This window comes from Eucalyptus grandis, chromosome 8 (assembly GCF_016545825.1).
Source record: "Eucalyptus grandis isolate ANBG69807.140 chromosome 8, ASM1654582v1, whole genome shotgun sequence".
In the NCBI taxonomy this organism is placed as follows: Eukaryota; Viridiplantae; Streptophyta; class Magnoliopsida; order Myrtales; family Myrtaceae; genus Eucalyptus; species Eucalyptus grandis.
The window spans coordinates 30,983,497-31,006,748 of record NC_052619.1 but is presented as its reverse complement, the minus strand read 5'-3'; the positions used below and the strand labels follow the sequence as shown (position 1 = coordinate 31,006,748).

The 23,252-nt window shown below is 39.5% G+C and overlaps 2 protein-coding genes and 1 long non-coding RNA gene across 4 annotated transcripts; all 3 read right to left on the bottom strand.

Moving 5' to 3' along the window:
• Positions 1-5,460: 5,460 nt before the first annotated feature.
• LOC120286745 lies at positions 5,461-7,834 on the bottom strand. Of its 2 annotated transcripts, XR_005545446.1 has the most exons (3): positions 7,366-7,834; positions 6,211-7,201; positions 5,461-5,962 (listed from the first exon to the last, which is right to left on the bottom strand). It is a non-coding gene; the product is annotated as an uncharacterized LOC120286745 (long non-coding RNA). The 2 variants fall into 2 exon arrangements; XR_005545445.1 differs by having other exon boundaries at positions 5,461-7,201.
• A 1,568-nt stretch (positions 7,835-9,402) lies between these two features.
• LOC104414062 (disease resistance protein RUN1) lies at positions 9,403-13,059 on the bottom strand. The gene is made up of 5 exons (XM_039299849.1): positions 12,581-13,059; positions 11,036-11,832; positions 10,826-10,952; positions 9,950-10,223; positions 9,403-9,846 (listed from the first exon to the last, which is right to left on the bottom strand). Exons 1-5 carry the CDS (start codon positions 13,057-13,059, stop codon positions 9,403-9,405), a joined length of 2,121 nt encoding a protein of 706 aa, XP_039155783.1.
• Positions 13,060-17,745: 4,686 nt separating this feature from the next.
• LOC120286280 (malate dehydrogenase, glyoxysomal-like) lies at positions 17,746-22,758 on the bottom strand. Its single transcript, XM_039299848.1, has 3 exons — positions 22,663-22,758; positions 22,465-22,559; positions 17,746-17,827 (listed from the first exon to the last, which is right to left on the bottom strand). Exons 1-3 carry the CDS (start codon positions 22,756-22,758, stop codon positions 17,746-17,748), a joined length of 273 nt encoding a protein of 90 aa, XP_039155782.1.
• Positions 22,759-23,252: the final 494 nt, after the last annotated feature.

Here is a 23,252-nt window from a genome sequence, read left to right as displayed (position 1 = left end):
CCCTATTAAAGTTGTTCATTCCATATTTTCGGCATTTACTTTGTTTTGTTCTGATGTTGTGGTCGCAGGAAATTCAATGCTGAACAAGAGGCCACACAATTGAGAATACAAGGCCAAAAAAAAAGAAAGAAAGAGAACTCACCTTCTCCACGGTGAGAGTCAGCAATTAAAATTCGAGCACGTAGAGATACACGTGAGGAGAAACAAAGCAGAGAGGTCCTGTACATGGATCAAGAGAAATCACAGCACCGCCAATCATCCCACATCGAGAATCCAGTCCAGTGTTGACGAGATCCGGAGCCACCTCGTGGACTATCATAGCTCGCCATCGCGAGGTTAAGCCGCAAGTCCACTAATCGCTGCTCGCCGTCCCGAAGAGCCTGTTATCACTCGACACCGCCCCGACGAGTTGTTGCTGCCTACGCTCGCTGCCCCACGACAAACCCAGGAGATCCTCGTGACGCCATCCTATGACATCCTTGGTACTATCTGCGACGACGATCGAGCCTGCTGCCTCATCCCGCGACAGCTCGAGCCAACGTCGATAATTTTGTTGTGCCCTGAAGCCATCGAGCGTCACCCACTCCAACCGAGCTTTTGTTTTTTCACCTCTTGCAGCGTTTGCAGCTCTATGTTTAATCGTGCATGGCTCCGGTTGACATGACAGCAAACCTGGCTCAAATTCTTTGAACTCTTCGGTGAATTATTTGCAGGTTGACTCGCGAATATCGTGACTTGGTGTGACCTTCAGCAACATCCAGCAAATTCACAAGTGCCAGAATTTGGGAGCGCACTATTTGTTGGTCCAAGCTTTAAGAGGAAAAAGACAAGAGTTGACTTCAGCTGCTACCCGTTCAAGCCATCGTCCCATGCAGCACTTTCTACAGCTTGACATCACTAGCAAAGCCTCGTTGTTCCTTAAATTCTCGATGTCCGTTTTTGCAGGTTTCTGGGTGAGCGAATAATGAGTAATTGACGATTTTCACCGGTTCCTAGTCGAGCACCGTAATTGCCCAGTATATCTGATCCTCTTTGTCTCGCCGGAGATCCGCACAACCGAGACCAACACCCACGGTGACCCACCGCCACAGCCGCTGCCTTTGAGTCGTGCCGCACCAAGCCTCAATCGGTGGTCCATTCTACCATTCGGATTTTAAAAAGAAAATTCCAATTTAGGTAGAGATTTATTTTATTTTATTAGGTAGATTTGTTTTATCTCGTTTTATTATTTTATCTCTTTGTTTGAAATATTTTCCAATGCATGATAGAAATTCCATGATGAAGCATTCAATTCGCAAATCAGCGCAATTTTTATCCCATCTATAAGGCTTTAGATGGAATAATTATTAACGCGGGAGTAAAATTGATATCTTGACCTTTAAGGCTTAAGATTAATTTATCGATTTTATTAGCGAAATAATCAAGTTTGAATTTCAATTCGAATATGGATAATATTTCTGATGACCGTGGATGATTTAGTGTTTATATTTTAATTTTTTTGTTTATCCCGAAAATACGAAAACAAATCATGCACATATCATATAGATTTAGGTTCATGAAATGCGTTACTAGTTCCATTTAATTAGAAATTGACCGTCATTAGAATTAGGTCATTTTGTTAATTTAGATTGCACATTTAGATTGCAGTTCTTTAATTTCGAATTTCATGAAAATCCAAAGAGATTGTTTTAAAGTAAATCAATTTCATTCTTTAAAATAGACTGCATTTTATTTATGTCATAAGTTTAGGTCATGTTGCCATGTCATATGTTATATGCATTGCATGATTCTCATTAAAAAGAAAGTGAAAACAAATAAAAGAAATTGCGTGTTAATTAGAAATCATATCTAGGGTTGATGATGTGAATTTTTAATCTAACTATGCAGATGCTTTCGTTGCTACAAGGTAAGTCCCCGCATTTTTTATTATTATTATTGCTTTCTTGAATGTTAAATCGGTGGTTTGTGCACTCGCATGATCACCTCACATGTTAGGGAAATAGATTTAAAATCAATTCAAGCTGCATGCCAAACATTTTTTCGAAAATTAAAAAGAAGTGGTACCGAAAGGGCATTAGAGAAATCTAGTGTAACCAAGTCCCCGTACCCATAGTCTCTGGTTCGTAGGAGTAAAGTGAAACTCCCATTACTTTACTTGGGTTTCTAATCGACCCACCAAAAAATAGATTAGTGGCGACTCCTGATTAAAAAATCAATTGCATGCTAAAAACATGAACTTAAGTCGCGAATGGTATGGGCTTGGGAGAGCCCGAGTTAAGTTTAGGCTTAACAATCCATTAGCCAAACCTTAGGTGGTTCAAACCCGAAAAATATGGTCGCGACAGCAGTGTCAACGAGGCCAACCTCACCAGCACCGCCCAGGCCGCGATTCGGGTGCGAGGCGAGCCTCGCCAGCCCGACGAGAGGCCACCTCGCACCGGATCTAGCAAGGATCGAGCTTCACCCATGGCCGGCGAGGTTGGACCTCACTAAATTGCGGCCTGGGTGGCGTCGGCGAGGCTTGCCCTCGCTAGATCTAGCGAGGTCAAGTCTCACCGGCCATGGGCGAGGGCGAGCCTCGCTGCCTAGTGCGAGGCCACCCTCACACCATTGGCGAGGTTGCCAGCGAGCCTCGCCGACTGTCACCTCTGGCCGATCGCTGTGGTTCGGCCAACGGTCGAAGGAAGGAGGAGAGAAGAAAAATGAAAAAAAGAATAAAGAATAAAAAAATTCTAAAATATTATTAAAAGTTGTCTAAGTCAGCACCAATTAGGTCACATCACCGACCAACGTCCAGTCAGCAAAATCGGGCCAAAATTGACTGAAAAGGACTAAATCGACACTAATAAAAAAGGTTTAGGACTAAACTGACACAAATACAAAATGTTTAGGATTTTTTTTGGCACTTTTCTCCACTTTTGCATCCCATCAGACATTTAAAAATAAAGTAACAAAATCCGGAAAAATCTAAAATCAGGGTCTTGAGCATGACACGGCACGATGATTATTTTACAAAAGTCTATCCTTCGGGTAGTCCTATATCTGAGAGCATGACATCATTTAATTTATGGCCTTAATTTATTGTGTTCGTTAATATTTTCTGGTGGTTTTGCGTTTTGTATGGCGTTTTCGATAATGACTTGACAAAGGCAACGCTTGATTGATTGTCTGGGAGCCGTCAGCTTCCCATCTAAAGTTTTTGAGCCATTATTCAAAATGTATTTGGACCTTTAAATATGAACAGTTGCATCTAAGAATGTGATGGATCTCAGTCTTGCCATCTCCGCCGATTTACTGTGACAGCACAGTAACTCTCCTTGAGGGGCCGCCGCACGGAGAACGCAGCCACAAGGAGGAGTTCTTGATGCGGACAGGCTTGAACATGGTGAAATTTATGCATTGAGTTTTTAGATCCAAATGTTAGTTTATTTATAAATACTACGGGCTTGAATTTAATCTAAATGTGGGAAATAGAAGAGTATGTGGGCGATTATAAACTTGGATTCTCCAATTATTAATAAAGTATTTGTTGTTGGATCTCTCCGTAGATATAAGTATCGACACTTGATAGCGAATCATGTAAATTTTTGGCATCCTTTATTGTTTCTCATTTATTTTCTTTGATAATTGCATGTCAACATAAATTACACGATCTTAGGTAGCTTCCACGTTAACATATTACAATAGGGGCACCGCACATTTGATAATGTGCACAGGCAACATTATGGGTGCCAACGGAAGTCGGAAATCTGAACACTGAACATGAGAGATTTGGGACATCCGTCCACCAGGATGAACTCATTAGTCATTTCAGTTTGAATTTGAGAGACGCAAGAAAATTGGATCTTGATAAGTTTCGTCGAGGCACCAAACCTGAGAAGCAACAAATGCACGCTCGACAATGTCAGCGTTGCCTCTCAACCCATGTAGGAATCCATCCGCAGACTTCACAGCAGCATATTTCAATTTCACATCATTTGAGCACGTAAAAAGAGTCCACATATCAAAGAGCCATTAAATTTCCGGTTCATGAAAGAGACCAGACAACATCTCAAGGGCCAAACAAAAGATCTTTGAGAGTTGCAGAGCCATCTCCAGCTTTAGCATGAAAATTGTCAAAACACAGATGTAAACAATTCAGTTTGCTTCATGACATAATGTAAGGAAGCAAAGTAAGTGAAAACTAAGATGTCATGTCATAATTTCATTGTGGAAATAGATGCGGAAAAATCTAGTATCGAGTAGGCATGTACGATCACTGTAAGTCTGGTGTATTTAACAATTCTGCAACTGCATGAACTTCTCCGCTTATCAAAATGCACGTCATTCTCTTAGCCGTGACAACAAAAGATGTAAGGTGCTCTGTTCCTACATTCTTTCTGTTACGTTCCTCTGTTTTCCTTATTGAGGAGCTGACAAAATAATCAGAAATTAAGATACTGTCCACAACTGCTTGCTTCTGCCAATAGCCCGAGACAAGGTATCCCATTAACGCATTTTCTTGGGTAGTGGTAATGGATAGGTTTTCAAGGTGGCATCGGTAAATCGAATTCCGTGACCTCTACAAGTAGAGAAAATAACAAGCTCTCTTCTATTCTTTAATCATTACAGTGCATAGGCAAAGTCTGCACACGATAAAATTGACTTGCAAATGACATATGCCCGTATGGACCTAACATGTGATTCTTGTGAAAATCTCATCCTTCTCAAACAGGAAGTTCTCAGCAGGGCACATCTTCGAAATTTCTTGTAAATGTTAAGAATTCAGAGACTCTAGCATGATTAAGCATGCACTCATGTGTCTGGGAGAAAAAAAAAATGCTTTCTTGGAACAGTGTACCCCTTAGGGGGCCTCAGTACTCTGAAGCTGTTTTACAAAAACTGAAAAGCCCCTGAAGACGCTAGCAGAATGTGATATGACGTCAAAACTGCCTAAGTTGAAGTCTAAATCTGTAAAACGAATTGATATTTATTTACCTCGACAACTTCTGGCCAGCCATTTTGGATACGTGATTTCAGGTAATCAATTCCTCGAGGAGTGTAAGAATAAGGTGGCTTAACCCACAGATTTGAAAATGCTAACTGACATTTGTCATATAAAAAAATTGCATTTCTAAGAGCTTTTCTGTCGAACATATAAGAGGTAAAATTGTCGCTCATGCATGACCACCAACAACTGGAACATCAACTTCTCTAGGATCAAGACCAAGTACTTCTGCCTGCATGGAACATAATAGATAAGGAATCTACCTGGGAAAGTAAAATGCTGTTGGCTTGCATGACACTCTCGAAACTGGTTTCTTGTACAAATCTTCTGCCGGAGCATTAGTCCCAAATAGCTATCACCAAAAACAAGGTCATCATCATGAGAAAAGAACCAATAACACTCACTAATACATAACAGCACTTGCAAATAGCCTGATTTTTCACCTTGGCGTCTCCACTGTGCACATGATCCCATACATGAGGCATTAGCCTATTTAATGAAATACCGGGTCCACTTAGCTGTCTTATTGCAAGATGGGAAAAAGTTAGCTGCCCTTGGAGCAAGTGATTGCACGCCAGACAAGCGTGCTAAACTTGTAGGCTCATACGAAGCGACGACCTGACACTCTGAACTCTATAAATATACTTGATGCTTCTTGACCGTATCAGCAAGACAGTACAAGCAGAAGTGATATGTACCACAAAAGTATTTGCTCTAACTACGTCAAGCATGGTCACACCCAACAGTCTCTTGGATCATAAGTGCCAGCGCTCTTGGAAACTTTGGCTGCAATGGGAACTGTGGAGTTAACAGAGCTACAAATCCAGTTGACTATGGCATTCGGGCAACATGTGGCAACTCCTTCACAAAGGGTTCTGTTGTTCCAGCACTCATTTTGAACAGGTCATCTCTTTTCATTCCTGTTCTCCCAGGAACTCCGGCAGGGATGATGACGAGGTCCATCCCTACAGGGGCCTTCTCCAGTTTTTGTTGTCCCAGAAATCCACAGAAAACAATCAACAATATCAAATTAGTCTGACATAAAAAATGATCCATATACTCACTAATGATATGAAGCTCACTCATCCGGAAAGGTAATCCAAACAATATCCCCACAGAACAATCAACACTATCAAATTTCATCTTTATCTAGAGCCTAGCAATTCCACCATCCTAAATTCAGCAAATAGCAAGCAAATTAACGATCAGAGGGGGAAACTCACCATGGCACCGGTGTCTTTGTGGCGGATATCAGCGGTGACACCAGGAGTATTCACAGCACCCTACAGATGGAAAAACATAGACGAGCTGGTTGATCCCCACCAAAACTGCCAGAGGCTGCCCAATCCCTCCAGGATCACGACTTTGAATCCCAGCGACGTCCTGCACGGCAAGGGAGATTCGGCAGTAGCGCAGTCTTCGCCCGCCACGAGGCTCAGCACTCGAGCCCTCGTTGACTAAAGGTACAAAGGTGCATCAATCAACAGTCGTCCCCTAGATCGCATTTTCCTCTTCAGCGTTTACAAACTTTTCGTCATAAAATGGACGGATACGTTAAGGTGACCTCCTTGATTTCAAGTTTTAATAAAGCTTGGGAATTCCCTCATTTTAGGCTTTATACCCCACTCGGGTGAATAATTTCTCAAAGTGTTGTCGTATCTATTATGCTCTTCATCCTACAAAAATATGGGTGGCGCTTTCCGCTTTAACTTATATTGCAGTTGTGTGTAGATTATTTTCCTTTAGGATGCTGGTTTATGAAGATTTTATTTTGGGTTATTTCTCTTTATAAAATTTCACGTAAAAAGAAATAAAGTCAACAGCATTAAGGAAAAGGGGGCTCAGTGGCTGCCGATGGATCCAAAAGTACTAACGTACTAAATAAATGGAACCTCGTGATTGATATTCAAATACTCTAATTGCACTTAGAGCTTGGCCTAAGATGAATGCGTGGAATAATCACTGAATATTAATGGGAGTAAATTAGAGATACGATGCATTCTCGTACTTTGGCACCCTATAAATTAAAACAACATCAAGAAATACAATAGATGGCTCAAGAAGTGACATGAGAGACACTCGGATTAGTTCATGTCGGTGGTGAATGTGTGGCATTTATCCCACGTGCAGGGCCCGCAGGTTTGGCATTATCCCATGACCAGGTCCTCAATACTCTGACTAACTCACCGCCAACTCTCTTCCCAACCGCCAGCTCTACAGGTTAGCAAGGAAAAGCCGAAATGAGAACTTCTGTTTTGCTTTGATGTAATCAAAACGCACCTGAGAATTTCGACGAGGCTATACTCCCACACCTTTTCGTACGACCGATGCGCACTTTGGATGCAAAGAAAATCTGGGAGAAGTTCAAAGCCACTCACCTTTCTACTGCACCAGTTTGATACCAGTCATGATATTCTTCAATCAGTTGCACGGTAGAGAGAACGGTTTGTTTTAAAGCTTCTGCCAAACCCAACTCCAACTTGGTAATGTCGACACATCGGGCAACCTTTCCATTGACCTGCAATTTTCTATCTTCACATATACCAAATTATTCAGTTCTTTCAAGCCTTCGACGGCTCTCAACTTCCTACAACGGCATAGCTCGAGATGCTGTAGATTTTTCAACTTCGATAAGTTAGGCAATTGTTTGATCACATCACACATGGTAATGTGCAAAGACTCCAGTGATTCTAGTTCCCCCAAACCTGGAATCTCCGCCAGATTGGGGAAGTCGCTGAGCTGTAATTTTAGTAGCCTCTTCAAGTGCGATAGATCAGGAAGAGCAGGGAATTCGGCATCTGCAATCACTAGACATTTCAAACTTGAGGGAAGCTCTGGCAATGGGGAAAGCCGTGGCTTGCAATTTTAAGTGTTTGGAGACTAGAGAAAGCACTGATCTTTCCTGGCAATGTAGAGATTGGGCTCCATTCTAAATCCAATACCCTTAGATAGGTCAAGTTCCACATTTCCCACGGTATTTCATCCATGAGATGCCGACAAAACGAGGCATCGAGCTCTTCAAGTGTCTTTACCCCTCCGAGAGCATAGGGCATTGTGTGTATCTTTGTGTATGCCACATTTAAGACTTTTAATCTCCTTAGATTTTCAATGGAATCGGGGAGAAGGGAGATCCCCGAGGATTTTAAATCCAATTCAACCAATAATTTCATTTCCCCAATAGAGTCTGGAAGCTCATATAGATTCTTGCATCCAGAAATAGACAAATGCGTTAAACTCGTCAACCTTCCAATAAAATCAGGGAGAACACAGATCTTCGAGAGTTTTAAATCCAATTTGACCAATGATTCTAGTTCCCCAATAGAATCAGAAAGTTCATGTAGATTCTTGCATCCGGATAAAAGTAAATGCTTGAGATCTTTTAACCTTCCAATGGAATCAGGAAGAACAGAGATCCCCGAAAATTTTAAATCTAACTCAACCAATGATTCTAGTTTTCCAATAGAGTCCGGAAGCTCATTTAGATTGTCACATCCAGAAAAAGATAAATGCGTGAAATTCGTCAACCTTCCAATGGAATCCGGGAGAACGGAGATTCTCGAGAGTTTTAAATCCAACTCAACCAATGATTGTAATTTCCCAACAGAGTCTGGAAGCTCATGCAAATTTTCGCATCCAAATAAAATCAAATGCTTAAGATTCCTTAACCTTCCAATGGAATTAGGAGAATAGAGATCCCCGAGAGTTTTAAATTTAACTCGACCAATGATTTTAGTTCCCCAATAGAGTTCGGAAGATCATTTAGATTCTTGCATCCAAATAAAAGTAAATGCTCGAGATTCCTTAATCTTCCAATAGAATTAGGGAGATCAGAAATCCCTGAAAGCGATAAATCTAACTCGACCAAATATTCTAGTTTCCCAATAGAGTTCGGAAGATCATTTAGATTCTTACATTCGATAAAAGCAAATGCTTTAGATTCTTCAGCCTTTCAATGGAATCAGGGAGAATGGATACCCCTGAGAGTTTTAAATCTAACTTGATCAATGATTTTAGTTCCCCAATAGAGTTTGGAAGCTCATGTAGATTCTTGCATTCAGATAAAAGTAAATGCTTGAGATCCTTTAATCTTCCAATAGAATAAGGGAGATCGATATTCTGAGTAACTTAAATCCAAATTGACTAATGATTCTTGTTCCTCAATAAAATCTGGAAGCTCATGTAGATTCTTGCATTTAGAAAAAGACAAATGTAGGAAATTCATCAACCTTCCAATGGAATTTGGGAGAATGGAGATCCCTGAGAGTTCTAAATCCAACTCCACCAATGATTCTAGTTCCCCGATAGAGTCTGGAAGCTCATGTAAATTCTCACACCCAAACAAAAGCAAATGCTTGAGATTCCTCAACCTTCCAATGGAATCGGGAGAACAGATCCCCGAGAGTTTTAAATCCAACTCAACTAATAATTCCAATTCCCGATAGAATCTGAAGCTCATAAAGATTCTTGCAGTTAGACAAAACCAAACGTGTGAGATTCAACATTCCTATGGAATAAGGAAGTCGGTAGATACCCGGATGAAATTGAATTTCAAACTTTGTCAAAGATTTTAGATCGCCTAGTGTCTCAGGAAGTTTGAACGATTTGCCGAAGCAAGGCATGATAATCTCCGACAAGTATTCTAAAGAACCAATTTCTTCAGGCAACCCTTCAAGGCATGCACATCCCTCAATATTCAAAGTATTTAGCAATTTTAGCTTACCGATTGAGCTATCAATTGTAGATAATTGCTCACAGCCAGCGAGAATCAGTTTCTCCAACTTGCCAAACTCCAAAAAATCAGGTGTCTTGGTTAACTCATTGCAGCATGTCAAATCTAGAATTTTCAACTTTTTTGCCATCTGCTATGGAAAAAGAAGGCATATTACATGCTGACAAAAAGTATGAGAATATGAAACACAATTGATAGAATTCAAAGCGAACTTGAGCGAGGCGTGTTAGTACCTCGATATGCCTCCATCCACCCCAATTGTGGGTGATGTCGCTTGATGAAAGGTCGAGCACGACCAAATTCACCAAGTGAAGATTTGTCGCTGAAAAATCGTGCGGGCAATGACGCCAAGAAAGCCATCTTAGACTATGAAGAAGATTCTTGAAGTCACCTACAAAATTCAGTCTTTCCCCTCCAAGAAACCTCAGCATTGGCAAATAGGCTAATTCTTCAGGTATTAAGTCATGACTAATACCCAAACTGAGTGCTCGTACAGCTCGTTTTTTCCTGCCAGCAACATCAGAGAATAAAGATTGAATATACAACAAACGAAGTAAAAAACCAATGCAAGTAGTCAACAATATAAGTGGTTCTTCTTTGACCCCAAACTAATTAAATCAGACCCACGTTATAACAAAATAATCAGCACTCTTCTTAACTTGAAAACGAGACAAACCAAACATATTTAAAATGTCCATGCGAAGTTAATTTCCTCGGTCTTTTCACAAACTAAACACCATTTCAAGGAAACAAAGAATTTTTTTTTTGGTAAGGACAAAGAACTCATTTTCATTCTCTCTAAAACAAGAAATGAAGAATTTGAACTAACCAAATGGCGCATTAGCTTTATTCTCGTTTCACATGGGTAAGGCATGAAAACATATACTTTTGTTGTTTAAAAGTTCCTTTCTATTTCTCTATAAGTTAGAAAGCAAAGCAGGACATTCTCATTTTAATGCACATGACCAAAGATTTTGCTTGATTGATTATGTCTTCTACTCGTAATAACTTTCACCTCGTTGTTACTCAGTATATCTAGAGTATTCTCATCAATTTGCACCCAACGGCGCTCTCCAGCATCTTCAAAATTCTCTTCCTTGACAATGTACCTTCCTAGATCTCGAATTTCATCATGCATCCAAAACCTATTGAACTCATCAATCTTCATCAACGACATGAGGAGAAGAACATCAATCACGCTGCGTGGAGAATATCCACTACTACGCCACATGTAATCTGCATAAGTCTTATACTCCCGATGCAAAAACATGCTATGTCTAGGAATATGGCCATTTCTATGTCCTCCAATTTGTTGATACTTATCATCAATGTATTTCGGACGTGCTTATGCGGGACTTGCTTTAAGTCCTCCAATGTCTCATCCCATTCTGATCTGACCGTGTTGGCGAAAAGAGAACCCACTACTTCTAGAGTCAAAGGAAGCCTTCCTATGCTTGAAACGACTCTTTCCAAAAAATTGTAGCAATCTCTTGGAGGAGTATCACTTCTAAAGGCATGCTTGCTGAAAAGCCGAATTGCTTGAACCATGGGCATCTCCTTCATTGGGTAGGCCAAGTAATTGCTAGGTGGCATTTGGTTGTCCTTATCAAGTATTGTGCTTTTGTCCCTGATTGTAATAATGATCCTACTTCCAAAACCAAACCAATCATGTCTCCCTGCGAGGTTCTCGAGTTGCCTCTTCTCGTCCACATTATCAACAACAACCAGAACTTTCTTGTTACTAAGTCCTCTTCTTATGCGATCGATCCCATCATTGGTGTCGAGGATTCCAATAATAGAGGTTGAGCCTAGTGTGTCAGATAGCAGTTTCTTTCGCACATCTAAAAGACCTTGACATGGAACATCATCAAGGTAACTACTACAATTGAATTTAGACCGGGATCGGTTGAAGATAATACTAGCAAGAGTTGATTTACCAATACCACCTATTCCATGGATTATAAGGAATCGTACATGGTCATTAGAGTTAGCATCCAACGGTTTCTCTATTTGTACTAAATCATCCATTTCAACTAGATAGTCGGGAAGAGGTCTATCCTTCCCCTTCAGCTTATGTAGAAGCTCTTGAACAATCAATTTTATAAGTTCCCCGTACCTGCCGGGCAAAGTGACGGTGGACGGTCAGATTGAGAAAATAATGGCAATGCACTTGTTCCTAACTTTCAAGCATAAGCTATTTGAATAACATATATGAAAAACATCAAGAATGTTTTACAAATGGTGGCGGTTTTTTTAAAAAAAAAAAAAATTGAATCCGTTTAAACATAATAATCTCAAGTTACAATGAAAATCAAATTATAGTAAAAGGCCTCGTATTAGCTGTTGTCGTTGTCCATATTCCCATTGATTGGATTTAACACTAAACCGCTGCCGACTCTCATTGACTGGGTTTAAACACAGTGATTAAGAGAAAATGAAGAAATTTGGGTCATTTCGTAGTTGGTTGAAGGGGAGAGAATAGTGGAAAGTAATCTAATCATACCTTCATGACTATTTTTCCTTACTGTTCATTAACAAAATTTCAATTTATACTGCGTCTCCAAGTCGCATCTCCCCGGGAGATCTCTATGATATCGGGAGACGCATCGAGACACTTGTCAACATAGAGGTGAAAACGTCCACATCTAATGAACCTCCCTCTAGATTTTGAGGAGACGTTAAAATAACGGTGACGTGCCAAGCTTGAATGCTGCATCGAGCAGTGTGAAGCTCCATCACTACCCAAGAGAGAATTGTTCTTTTTTTTTTTTTTTTTTTTTTGGGTGTGAAGAGCTAAAAGAAAAAAAGTCCCGGACAGATCATATTAAAATTAGTAACTCTGAAAGAGTTGCGGAAAAACTTACCCTTTTCCTTCCAGCTTCCAACCAACTCTAGTTGGAACCTCAATAAGAGCAACTTCCCAGCGCTTCACCTCATCGGGGCCATACTTATTCTTATGCATAGACAGGGCATTTCTATACAATTCTGTTTTGAGCTTGACATCATCGGGCTCCACATCGAAAAAAATAGGGAGGATCTCCTTCTTCCCATCCGACTTTGAAGTGCAATCTACCATATGAGCAACCTCACGGAGACACCACGGACTGGAAGCGAAACCCTTAGAGAAGATGGGGATATAGATTTGAGTGTTGTCAAGGGCTTGCAAAAGGTTTCCACCAATCTTCCGACCGACTCGGAGCTCTTCGTTGTCTTTGAAGACGCGGATTCCTTTCTCCACCATTTGACTATAGAGGCAACTGGTAAAATGGTCCCGTGTATCTGGTCCCCTAAAACTCAAGAACACCTCGAACTCCATTCCTGAAGCGTTAGTGACAGATGCCATCTCACGCAAACGAGACTTGGGATGGAATCAAGCTGAAGAAAAATTGCCATTAAGCTTTGTGTTAGGGAAATCCCTTATGATGTTTTGAAGATGACAAAATAAATCAAAGGCTACTAACATGTTTGATGGTTGAGTAATAGACCATGCAGATGATAGAACATGTAAAGGATATTGTCAAAGTCTGAAAACTGCCAGACTCGAGACTCAAAGTCTGAAAACTGCCAGACTCGAGACTCAAAGTCTGAAGATTGCCAGACTCAAGACTCAAAGTTTGAAGACTGCCAGACTTTAGTGTCAAAGTCTGTTCTATATCGAAGTCTGTCAACTCTAACTAATTCCAAACTGAACGTGAATGATGAACCGAAGATAGACTCTATCTTTGAAGCTGAACCAAGAAAGCGTAGACTCTATGCTTTGAAGAACCAACCGGAAGACAGACTCTATGCTGAAGCCGAACCGGGTACGAGACCTTAAAGTCTGGGACCAGTTGTAAAGTCTACAGACCCAGCATTGTAAAGTCTATAGACTCATATTGTAAAGTCTACAGACTCAGACTTTACATCCAGATTCAATGAATTGTAACTCAAGCCCAATCATACAACGGCTAGTGATCTAGTTTGGATTCCACATCAAGATTGATTTGATTGATTCAATCTAATTGATTGACGATTGGATCTTGAAGACAAGAACTTTCTACACGAAGAAGCTTTACTTATGGAAACCAAGATTTCGTTTGTATGGGCGATCGGAATCAATTTGGGATTTTACCTTTGTCACTCAACGGCTACCAAATCTTCTAGATACGAGCTGTCCAATAGGTATATTGGAAGACGATTCTCGGGATGCTGTCCAACGGCTAGTTTGGAAGTGGAGGAGTATTTAAGGAGATGAAGGACCGATGAGCAAGTAAGAGACGGAGCGTAGAATTTATAATTCCAAAGTCTGAGCGACTTTCGATCATGTACTTGTCTCTTGAGAGCTTAAACGTTTGTAATCGTGAGAGAAATACCAAAAGAGTGACTTAGTGAGATAGTGTGATCTACTACTAAGTGTTTGCACTCGAAGTTGTAATCTCTTGTTGATTGCATAGTGGAATCCAGCCAATAAGGCTGTTATCGTGGGAGAGTGGACGTAGGCTTGGATTAAGCCGAACCACTATAAATATTGTGTTCTTATTCTCTTCCCTAACTCCTTTATTTTGTTCATACTAGCACTCTCACTTTCTTGATGTGAGACATCAATCGGGGGAAGTTAACAAACAAAAGAAGAAGAAAACGGGCGGTGGGTACGGTTAGTCGTGATTCACACCATCAATTGGCGATGGCAAACTCCCAAAGAAACCGAAATGGCAGCACACCGGAATCGAAACATTGGATGAAGAAATCGAAAACGACAAGAGAGTACTGCGAGATCGAGAGAGACGAAACGAGACAAGACCGGCGACTCAGCCAAGACTTGAGAGAGATCGAAGGGCGCAGCTGTAGAAACGAGAGAGAAAGAGAGAGAGAGAGAGAGAGGATCGAGAATGAGAACCAGAAACAAGAGTGTTTTGACTTTTAAGATATTTTGGGGTTTTACTATCAAAATTCTTTATTGAAGCTATGAAAAGTAAGCCGTCGTGCTCCAGGTTTTTTTTTTTTTTTGGAACAAAGCCGTGCTCCAGGTTGACCGTCCAACGTTCTAATGTGGAAATCTCAACTAACTTTACTTTTTAACACATCGTTGTCTTTCCCGAAGGGTGAGCATGGTCCGAGTTGGTCCGGGCCACCCCTAACCCTAAGACCAACCCGTACAATGTCGGTCCTCAATTTTTAGGACTGAGGACCGATCCTATTGAGCTTAGGACCAAGGACCGGACCGACCCGATGGGTTTGGCCCGGTTTCAGGTCAAGCCGGGACCGATCAATAATTTCTTTTGTCTTATTTTTTATACTCCCTAAAAAAGCAAACCTACAAATTCAAATTACACATCCATCGACAATGCGACATTGTGCAACTAAATTATAAATACCAATACATATTTAGCAAATTTAAGATGACACAATAATATAAATTTTGTACCTGCTAACCGCTCATCGAAATATAGAACAAGATAGAAAGTTATTGTAATCATCTATCTTTAATATTCATAACACCATATGTAAAAGCGTTTTCCTGCATTTGATCATGCAGAGTCCACTTAACCAAAAATTGAGCTACACACCACTTTTGTTTTTTTTTTTTTTTGGTCAAAAGCTTCACGCCACTTGACTAACATTTGATCATGTAGAGTCCACTCAACCAAAAAATGAGCTTCACACCGCTTGACTAGCAAATTATCGTAGCAATTGCAGTACTACTCTACTCTTCAAAAACTTCTACCATTTAACACAAATTGAAAAGCAAAGTGTAGCATTAGTAAAATACAATTAAACCATAAAAATTTCAAAATACTTAATATAAATCATGAATATATAACTTCACATCTTGTTAATTCACTTGAACTTCTAAACACCTAAAAACAAAACAAACGACATATAATTAATACTCAACAAAAGTTTTAAATTGAAATTACTATTAGTGTTAGTGATAGAACATCTCAATATAATATAATATAATAGCAATTTTACTTAGGTTTGAATATATAAAAGAATTATAAATAATATAATATAATATACAAGGTTGGTCCGGGGTTAGACCGACCCAAAACTCTTAAGACCGAGGACCAACCCGTACGGTGTTGGTCCCGGAATTTCAGGACCAAGGACCGACCCAGTCCCTTGGGAACCGGACTAGGGCCGACGGGGTTGGGCCGGTCCGGGGTCGACCCTAGACCGCTGCTCACCCCTATTCCCCAGTTTTGAAAGAGTTTCAATCCACATATCGATTCGAAGGAGCACTTTCTCCCTGGCGGCTAGCGCACTTTTTTTGACTTATTTGAGGAATGAACGTGAGAGTTAAAAAATAGTATTACAACTATAATTTCTTAATGTCTTTCCCAACTTCTATGTAATTTACTAAATAGGCCACCTTTAATGGATTTTAAATATTATCTAACATTATAAATTCAATTTTTTGAACTTGTTTTCATCGCAAACAATAACCAAATAACATTTGATTTTCTCTATAATCGAATTTCCTCAGAAATTGTTTTCAGTGATAGGAAGTTTTCGATAAAACATATAGACCCTGACCTTTATTCTTGGAATAAATTTGACTCGAACTTTCACAAATGAAAGAAAAATTGCCAATCTCTTAGTCTTTATGCTAGTAAGGAGAACTTGGTGTGAGAAATTGATGCTGGTGATTAGGCCAAATCTTCGGAGAGGCTTCTCCGACTGAAAACTCTCGATCTTGTGCTATTGCGTTGAAATGATAATTTCAACTCCCTCTCTGCCCACTGCACACAAGAAGAGCCTCTATAATGGTTCTCTTGTTCATTTGTCTCTTAAATCTTCTGGACAAAGCGGTAGAGAACTGCACCTGAGTCTCTTATGTTGGAAAAACATTAGATAATATGAAAAACAAGAGTTTTTGGAAATCAATTGAAAAATAAATGAGAAAATAATATTAATTTTCTTAAGGGTCTAAGCACTACCCTTAAAGATAATTTTGCTCATCAGAGTACAAAACTCGTTGTGATAGACTCTAATAGCTATCTTCCCAAGATATGACAGACCTTCTTCTATTTCACATTTTGAATAATAGAAGGAACATAAACAATGTAATATGTATAACCTAGCAACAAAATGAAAGGCATGTAATGAGAAAAAAGAATATTCTTATTTTAAGAACTTCGATATCATACATTTTTCAATTATGTTCAAAGTAACTATTTGTAAAGAAATATTTGTGTAGTCATCTTTAATATCCTGTGAGAATAATAGTCTATTTTGTGTCACCAAATAATTAACAACAAATAATTAGAAATTATTGTGGTTCCACTCTTTTAAGAATTTGTGGCTCACAATATGCTGTTACTCTCGCCCTAACTCAAAAACTATTATATTAGCAAAATCCCAAGTAAAAGAAAGATGGCCATTATAAAATAATGGAAGGTTTATGAAGAAATAAATCAAACATTAGAAAGCTATTATAAAATCATTATAAAGCCAACAAAAGGTCGAGCTATTATACAGCGGTTGCAAAACTATCGTAATTTAATAGTAGTCAAGACTGTTATGAAATGGTTAATGATTTGTTACAAGACCAATATATATTAATGGCAGGCAAAAATCCATTACAAATTGATAAAAGGTAAAAAACTATTACAAAAATTAATATCTTTCAATATATCAAAACTATTGAAATACCCAACATCTTATACTTCAAGTCTAGTGCAAAAGACGAGCTTAAGCTTATTCAGCACTCTCTATCTATCATTTGCTTATTGCGGCACTATATATCTCATATTACGTAGAAGCAATACTATGGGTGCATAAGAAAGAGGAAATCCGAACACGAACATGAGAAAGATGGGACATAGGACAAAGATATACAAATATCCGTCCACCAGATCATTACATAGATTATCATTTGAGTACGTTACATGCAAGAAAAGAAAAACCTCTGTGTTTTCTATGTCACCTATGCAAAATAAACTTTGACAACTTCATAGGTTTGAACCATTTATTCCCAGGTAGCAATTTTGAGTAGAAAAGTAAGAGGAAACTATGAAGATGACATATTTTTCCTTAGGCCACGTTTTCAATCGGCTCGCTTCTTGATGAATGAAATGCCCTTCTGAATACTTGTTGCTAACTGTTTCTCTGCTTTTTCCAAGTCAGCTCTACAGGTTAACAAAGGAAGGCCAAAATTGAAAAAAAAAAAAAAAAAGAAAAAAAAGAAAAAAAAAAAAGAAAACTTCATCTTCCTTTGATATATCAAAGAACAAAAAATTTCAAGATTATTAAAACTCCAGGCCTTTCATACTCATTCAGCAGGCCAAGGGGAAGAAGCTCCTGAGTAGTCAGCCCCAGTACGACCGAAGCGCACTTTGGATGCAAAGAATAATGGGGACAACAATAAAGATTATCATTAGTCATTTTAGTTTGAAAGAGAAGCAAAGAGATCGGATCTTGATAAGTTTCTTCAGGGCACCAAACCTGAGAAGCCACTGAAGACACTCACGGAATGTGATATGACAGCAAAACCGCCTAAATTGAAGTCTAAACCCATAACAAATTGAAATAATTTATCTTCACAATTTCTGTCCCGCCACTTTGGATGCGTGATTTTAGGAAATCAATTTCTTGAGGAGGGAAAGAATAAGGACCTGCATAATTTGAAAATGCCAACTGACATTTAGCATATCAATGAAAACTGCAATTTCTAACAGCATATCTGTCAAACATATAAATATTATCATAACAAACCTGAGATAAATGGGCGAGATTGTCACTCCTGCACGACCCCCAACAACTGGAACATCAACTTCTCCAGGATCAAGACCAAGTACTTCTGCCTGCGAGGAACATAATAGATAAGGAATCTACCTGGGAAAGGAAAAATGTTGTTGGCTTGCACGACATAGTCTTGAAACTGGTATCTTGTACAATTTTGCTGCCTGAGCATTAGTACCAAATATCTATGATCATAAACAACCTCATGATCATGAGAAGAGAATAGATAACACTCACTAGTACATAACAGCAGTTACATAATTATTTCACCCGAAACAATCATATAAATGGGGCCTCTGGACTCCACTGCTAGACTTGCAAATAGCCTGATTTTTACCTACACTATCCCGCACACGAGGCATTAGCCTACTTAATAAAATACCAGGTCCACGGAGCTGTCTTGGAGCAAGTGATTGTACGCAAGGCAAAAGCATGCTAAACAAGGTAAATACACTGCTAACTTTGTAGGTTCATACAAAGTGACAACCTGATACTCTGAACCCTGTAAATTTATGTTATGCTTTTTGATAGTATCAGCAAGACAGTACAAGCAGGAGTTATTCGCACCACAGAAGTAATTGCTCTGACTACGTCAAGCATGGTCACACCAACAGTCTCTTTGGGTCATAAGTTCCAGCTTTCTTGCAAACGTCGGATGCAATGGGTACTGTGGAGTTAACAGAGCTACTAATCCGGTTGACGATAGCTTTTGGGCAACATTTGGCAACTCCTTCACAAGGGGTTCTGTTGTTCCAGCACTCATTTTGAACAGGTCATCTCTTTTCATTCCCGTTTTCCTAGGAACTCCGGCAGGAATGATGACGAGGTCCATCCCTACTTCTCCAGTTTTTGCTGTCCCAGAAATCCATAGAAAACAATCAACGACATCAAATTAGTCTGACATAAAATGATCCATATATTCACCAATGATCTGAAGTGACAACCAACATTATCAAATTCCATATTCATATAGAGCCTAGCAATTCTGTCATCCTGAATTCCGCAAATAGCAAGCAAATTAACGATGGGAGGGGGAAACTCTCTACGGCACCGTTGTCTATGTCTCTGATATCAGCAGTGACACCAGGAGTATTCTCAACATACAAATGAAGAACAAAAGTTGTATGGTGCTCTGTTTCCACATTCTTTCTGTTACCTTCCTTTGTTTTCCTTAAGGAAGTCAACAGAAGATAATCAGAAACTAGTATATTCTCCACAGAGCTTGCTTCTGCCTATAGCCCAAGACAAAGTAATCACCTTCTACATTCTTTCACATGCGAGGTGTCCCATTAATTCCTAAAAAGATAAGACTTTATCTTGGGTAGTGGTAGTGGAAAGGCTTTCTAAGCTGGCATTGATAAATTAAATTCCTCGATCTCTACAAGTAGAGATAATAACAAGCTCTATTATTACAGTATATAGACAATTCCATAAAGTTGACTGGCAAAAGATATATGCCCAAATGGACCAAAGATGCGATTCTTGTGAAAATCTCATCCTTCCCATAAAAAAAGTTCTCAAGAGAGTGCATCCTCAAATTGGCTTGTAAATCTGAAGAACTCAGAGACTCTAACATGATTAAGCATGCACTCATGCGTGAGAAAGGAGCTTGCTTGTAACAATGTACTCCTTAGGTGGCCTCAGTACTCTGAAGCTTGTCAAATCCCGTTCACAAAATTAACATCACTAGAACAGCTAAAGCACTATTTATGACCCGAAAACCCATAATTGAAGAAGCTAAAGGAATGTGATATAACGGCTATATCCATAACAAATAAAATTTATTCATTTCAACAACTTCTGCTCCTCCATTTTGGATTCATGATGTCAGGTAAATCAACTTCTTTAGGAGTGAAAGAACAAGATGGTTTAGCCTATAGATTGTGAAAATGCCAACTGACATTTAGCATTCGAGAGAACACTGCAATGTCCAACAAAATCCATGTCAACCATATAAGAACTACTTATTTGGAAGAACACATCACAAACCTGAGACAAAAGAGGTAAAGTCGTTGCTCCTACATGTCCCCCAGTAACTGGAACATCGACTGCCTACAAAGAATAAAATAGATCAGAATTCTGATGAGATATTTTAGCAAACATCTTTGCTATCCTAAGGAAGGGAAAACACTTTTTGGCTTTTCATGGCATTGTCTCGAAAAAGAGCGACAAGCAAAGAACATACTAGAATCAGATTAATTTTCCTTTGAGCTAATAAAATCATCCTGGAATTCATAATACCTCGTTAGTGGGAGCAGTTCAATACCACTATAAATGGAACTAGCTCAATGCTGTGACTGATTGATTCAAGTTCTTCTAGACCGATTCATTACTGATTAAAACTAGCCCCAAGGTTTTTTCAACGTGTCCTATTCAAATTTTAGGTCAGTTTAACTGATTCATTGTCCAATATTTAGTTTTGAGAATCTTTTTTCTTTAGACCTTTTGTTACGCTTCAAGATGAGTCAGAAGTCTCACAACCTGATCAAACCATGCGAAGATGGTTCAAATTATTATTTGAGACCTAAGCCATGCCTAAGTTTTTGAAGGGGAGAAAATGATGGTTACACGTGACAGGAAGACATCCATAAAACCTACACGAGATCTGATGAAATTGTACAAATTATGTGTTGAAAGGCTCGAAAATTAGGGGCAGCAAAAACCACCAAATCATCAACGTGGATCCACAACACCATCTATTAATCTACAGTTTATCATTATGCTAAACTGCCAATAGTGTTTTGGCTCACCATGACATAGGAACAGAGGCAGTCTATCTCCAGTTTTTCCAGTTGGATCTAGTCGACTTGGGATCAGTTTGCACTCTCCGAGCCTACATGAGAGTGTAAGGTTAATGCGAATCCATACGCTAGTTATTGAGATCACATGTGCTCCATCCAATTTTTGATGGCGTTGGCTGACGACTCCGAGCCAATTCTGGCATCATTACTCCATCCCACTCCTCTACCCACAACACTGGAGAGCTCTCTCTAAAAAACACATTAAGGGTTCCAAAAGCCAGGAGTGACGCTGCTCTTGCTATGCCGCAGTCCAACTTCTCTCGTAGTGCACAAGGCTCTTAATCTAGATCCAAATGCTCTGTCACTTCTGTCAATATCTTCCAAATTGTCATTGCAATGTAAAATAATTTCAGGACTAATAGAGCAAGACTTGCAAAACGCATTTCAAATTATTTTTACCACTTGAAGCAAGACTCATTCGTCATCAGTCGGTGATGAGCAAGTAGCCACTAGAAATGTACTGCAGCAAATTCCATGATGCCCGTCCAACTTCAAGATAATGTTCTAAGGCTTTTTGTCTCTCTTTTTTTGGTCTTTTATGCAAATCAATTGCTTTTTCATGGAAAAATAAATGAACTCAGTAGGTAATCTTTTAATCTGAATGCTCCGTGTAAAGAGAACTTGATGTGAGATATTGCCGCCGGTTATTAGGGCGAATCTCCAGAGGCAAGCCCAGTGCCAAAGACGAGCTTCAGCTTATTCAGCAACCTCTGTTTCTCATTTGCATATTGTGGACGCTGCACAACCGAGGGTGCCACTAGGAGGTGACCTTGCAGGTGCATAAGAAAGTCTGGAGAAAGCGAACACAAGAAAGATGGACATAGAACAATGATATACAAACAGCCGTCCACCTTGCTATTACACATAACAAATTAAGTACGATACATCTAGAAAAATAAAACAGGTGATTTTTCTACGTCAGCTATGCAAAATAAGTTTCGATATCCTTCTAGATCTGAACAAGTTATTCCCAAGAACTAATTTTGTGTAGAAAATAACCGGAAACAATGAAGAGGACATCTTTTTTGTTGCGAAAAGCCACGTCTTTAAATCGGTCACTTCTTGATATTAGAAATGCGCTACTGAATACTCTCAACCAACTCTTTCTTTGCCTTTTTCTAGCCAGCTCTACAGGATAACAAACAAAAGCAGAAATTAAGAAACTTCATTTTCCTTTGATGTAATCAAAGCAGACGTAAAAATTTCGAGAAAAAACTCCAGACCTTTCGTACGCATTCAGTGGGCCAAGGGGAAGAACCTCCTCTGCGCCAGCATGACCAAGTTGCACTTTGTATGCAAAGAACGGAAGGCCATTCACCTGAAACTGGGGACAACAATAAAGAAAATCATTGGTTAGTTCAGTTTGAATTTGAGAGAAGTAAAAGTATTGGATCTTGATGAGTTCTTTAAAAGCACCAAACCTGAGAAGCAACAAACGCACACTCGGCAATGCCAGCATCGCCCCTCGATCCATGCAGGCATGCATCAGCAAACTTGACGGCAGCATATGCCTCCATATTTCATTGTTTGCATTTTTTGAGCAAGTGAAAAGAATCAACAGATCAAAGAGCCATCAAATTTCCCGTTCAGTAAATAGATCAGACTACATCTCAAGGGTGAGAAAAAGTACTCACCATTGACAGTCCAATCCAGCTCCAGCTTTAGCCTGAATATTGTCAAAGCACAAACATACCCAATTCAGTTTGCTTCAAGACATAATGTGGGGAAGCAGAGAAGTGAAGACTAAGACATCGTGTCATAATTTCACCGCAGAAATAGATGCAGAAAAATCCAGTTTTGGGTCGACATCAACAACACTTCAAGATGGACTTCTCCACTTCCTAGTAAAATGCAAGTCATTCTCTTGGTGGTAACAACAAAAGCTGTACGGTGCTCTGTCTCTACATTCTTTCTTGTTACCTTCGTTTGTTTTCCGTAATAAGGACTAGACAAAATAATCAGAAATTAAGATATTCTCCCCAACTCCTTGCTTCTGCCTATAGCCAAAGAG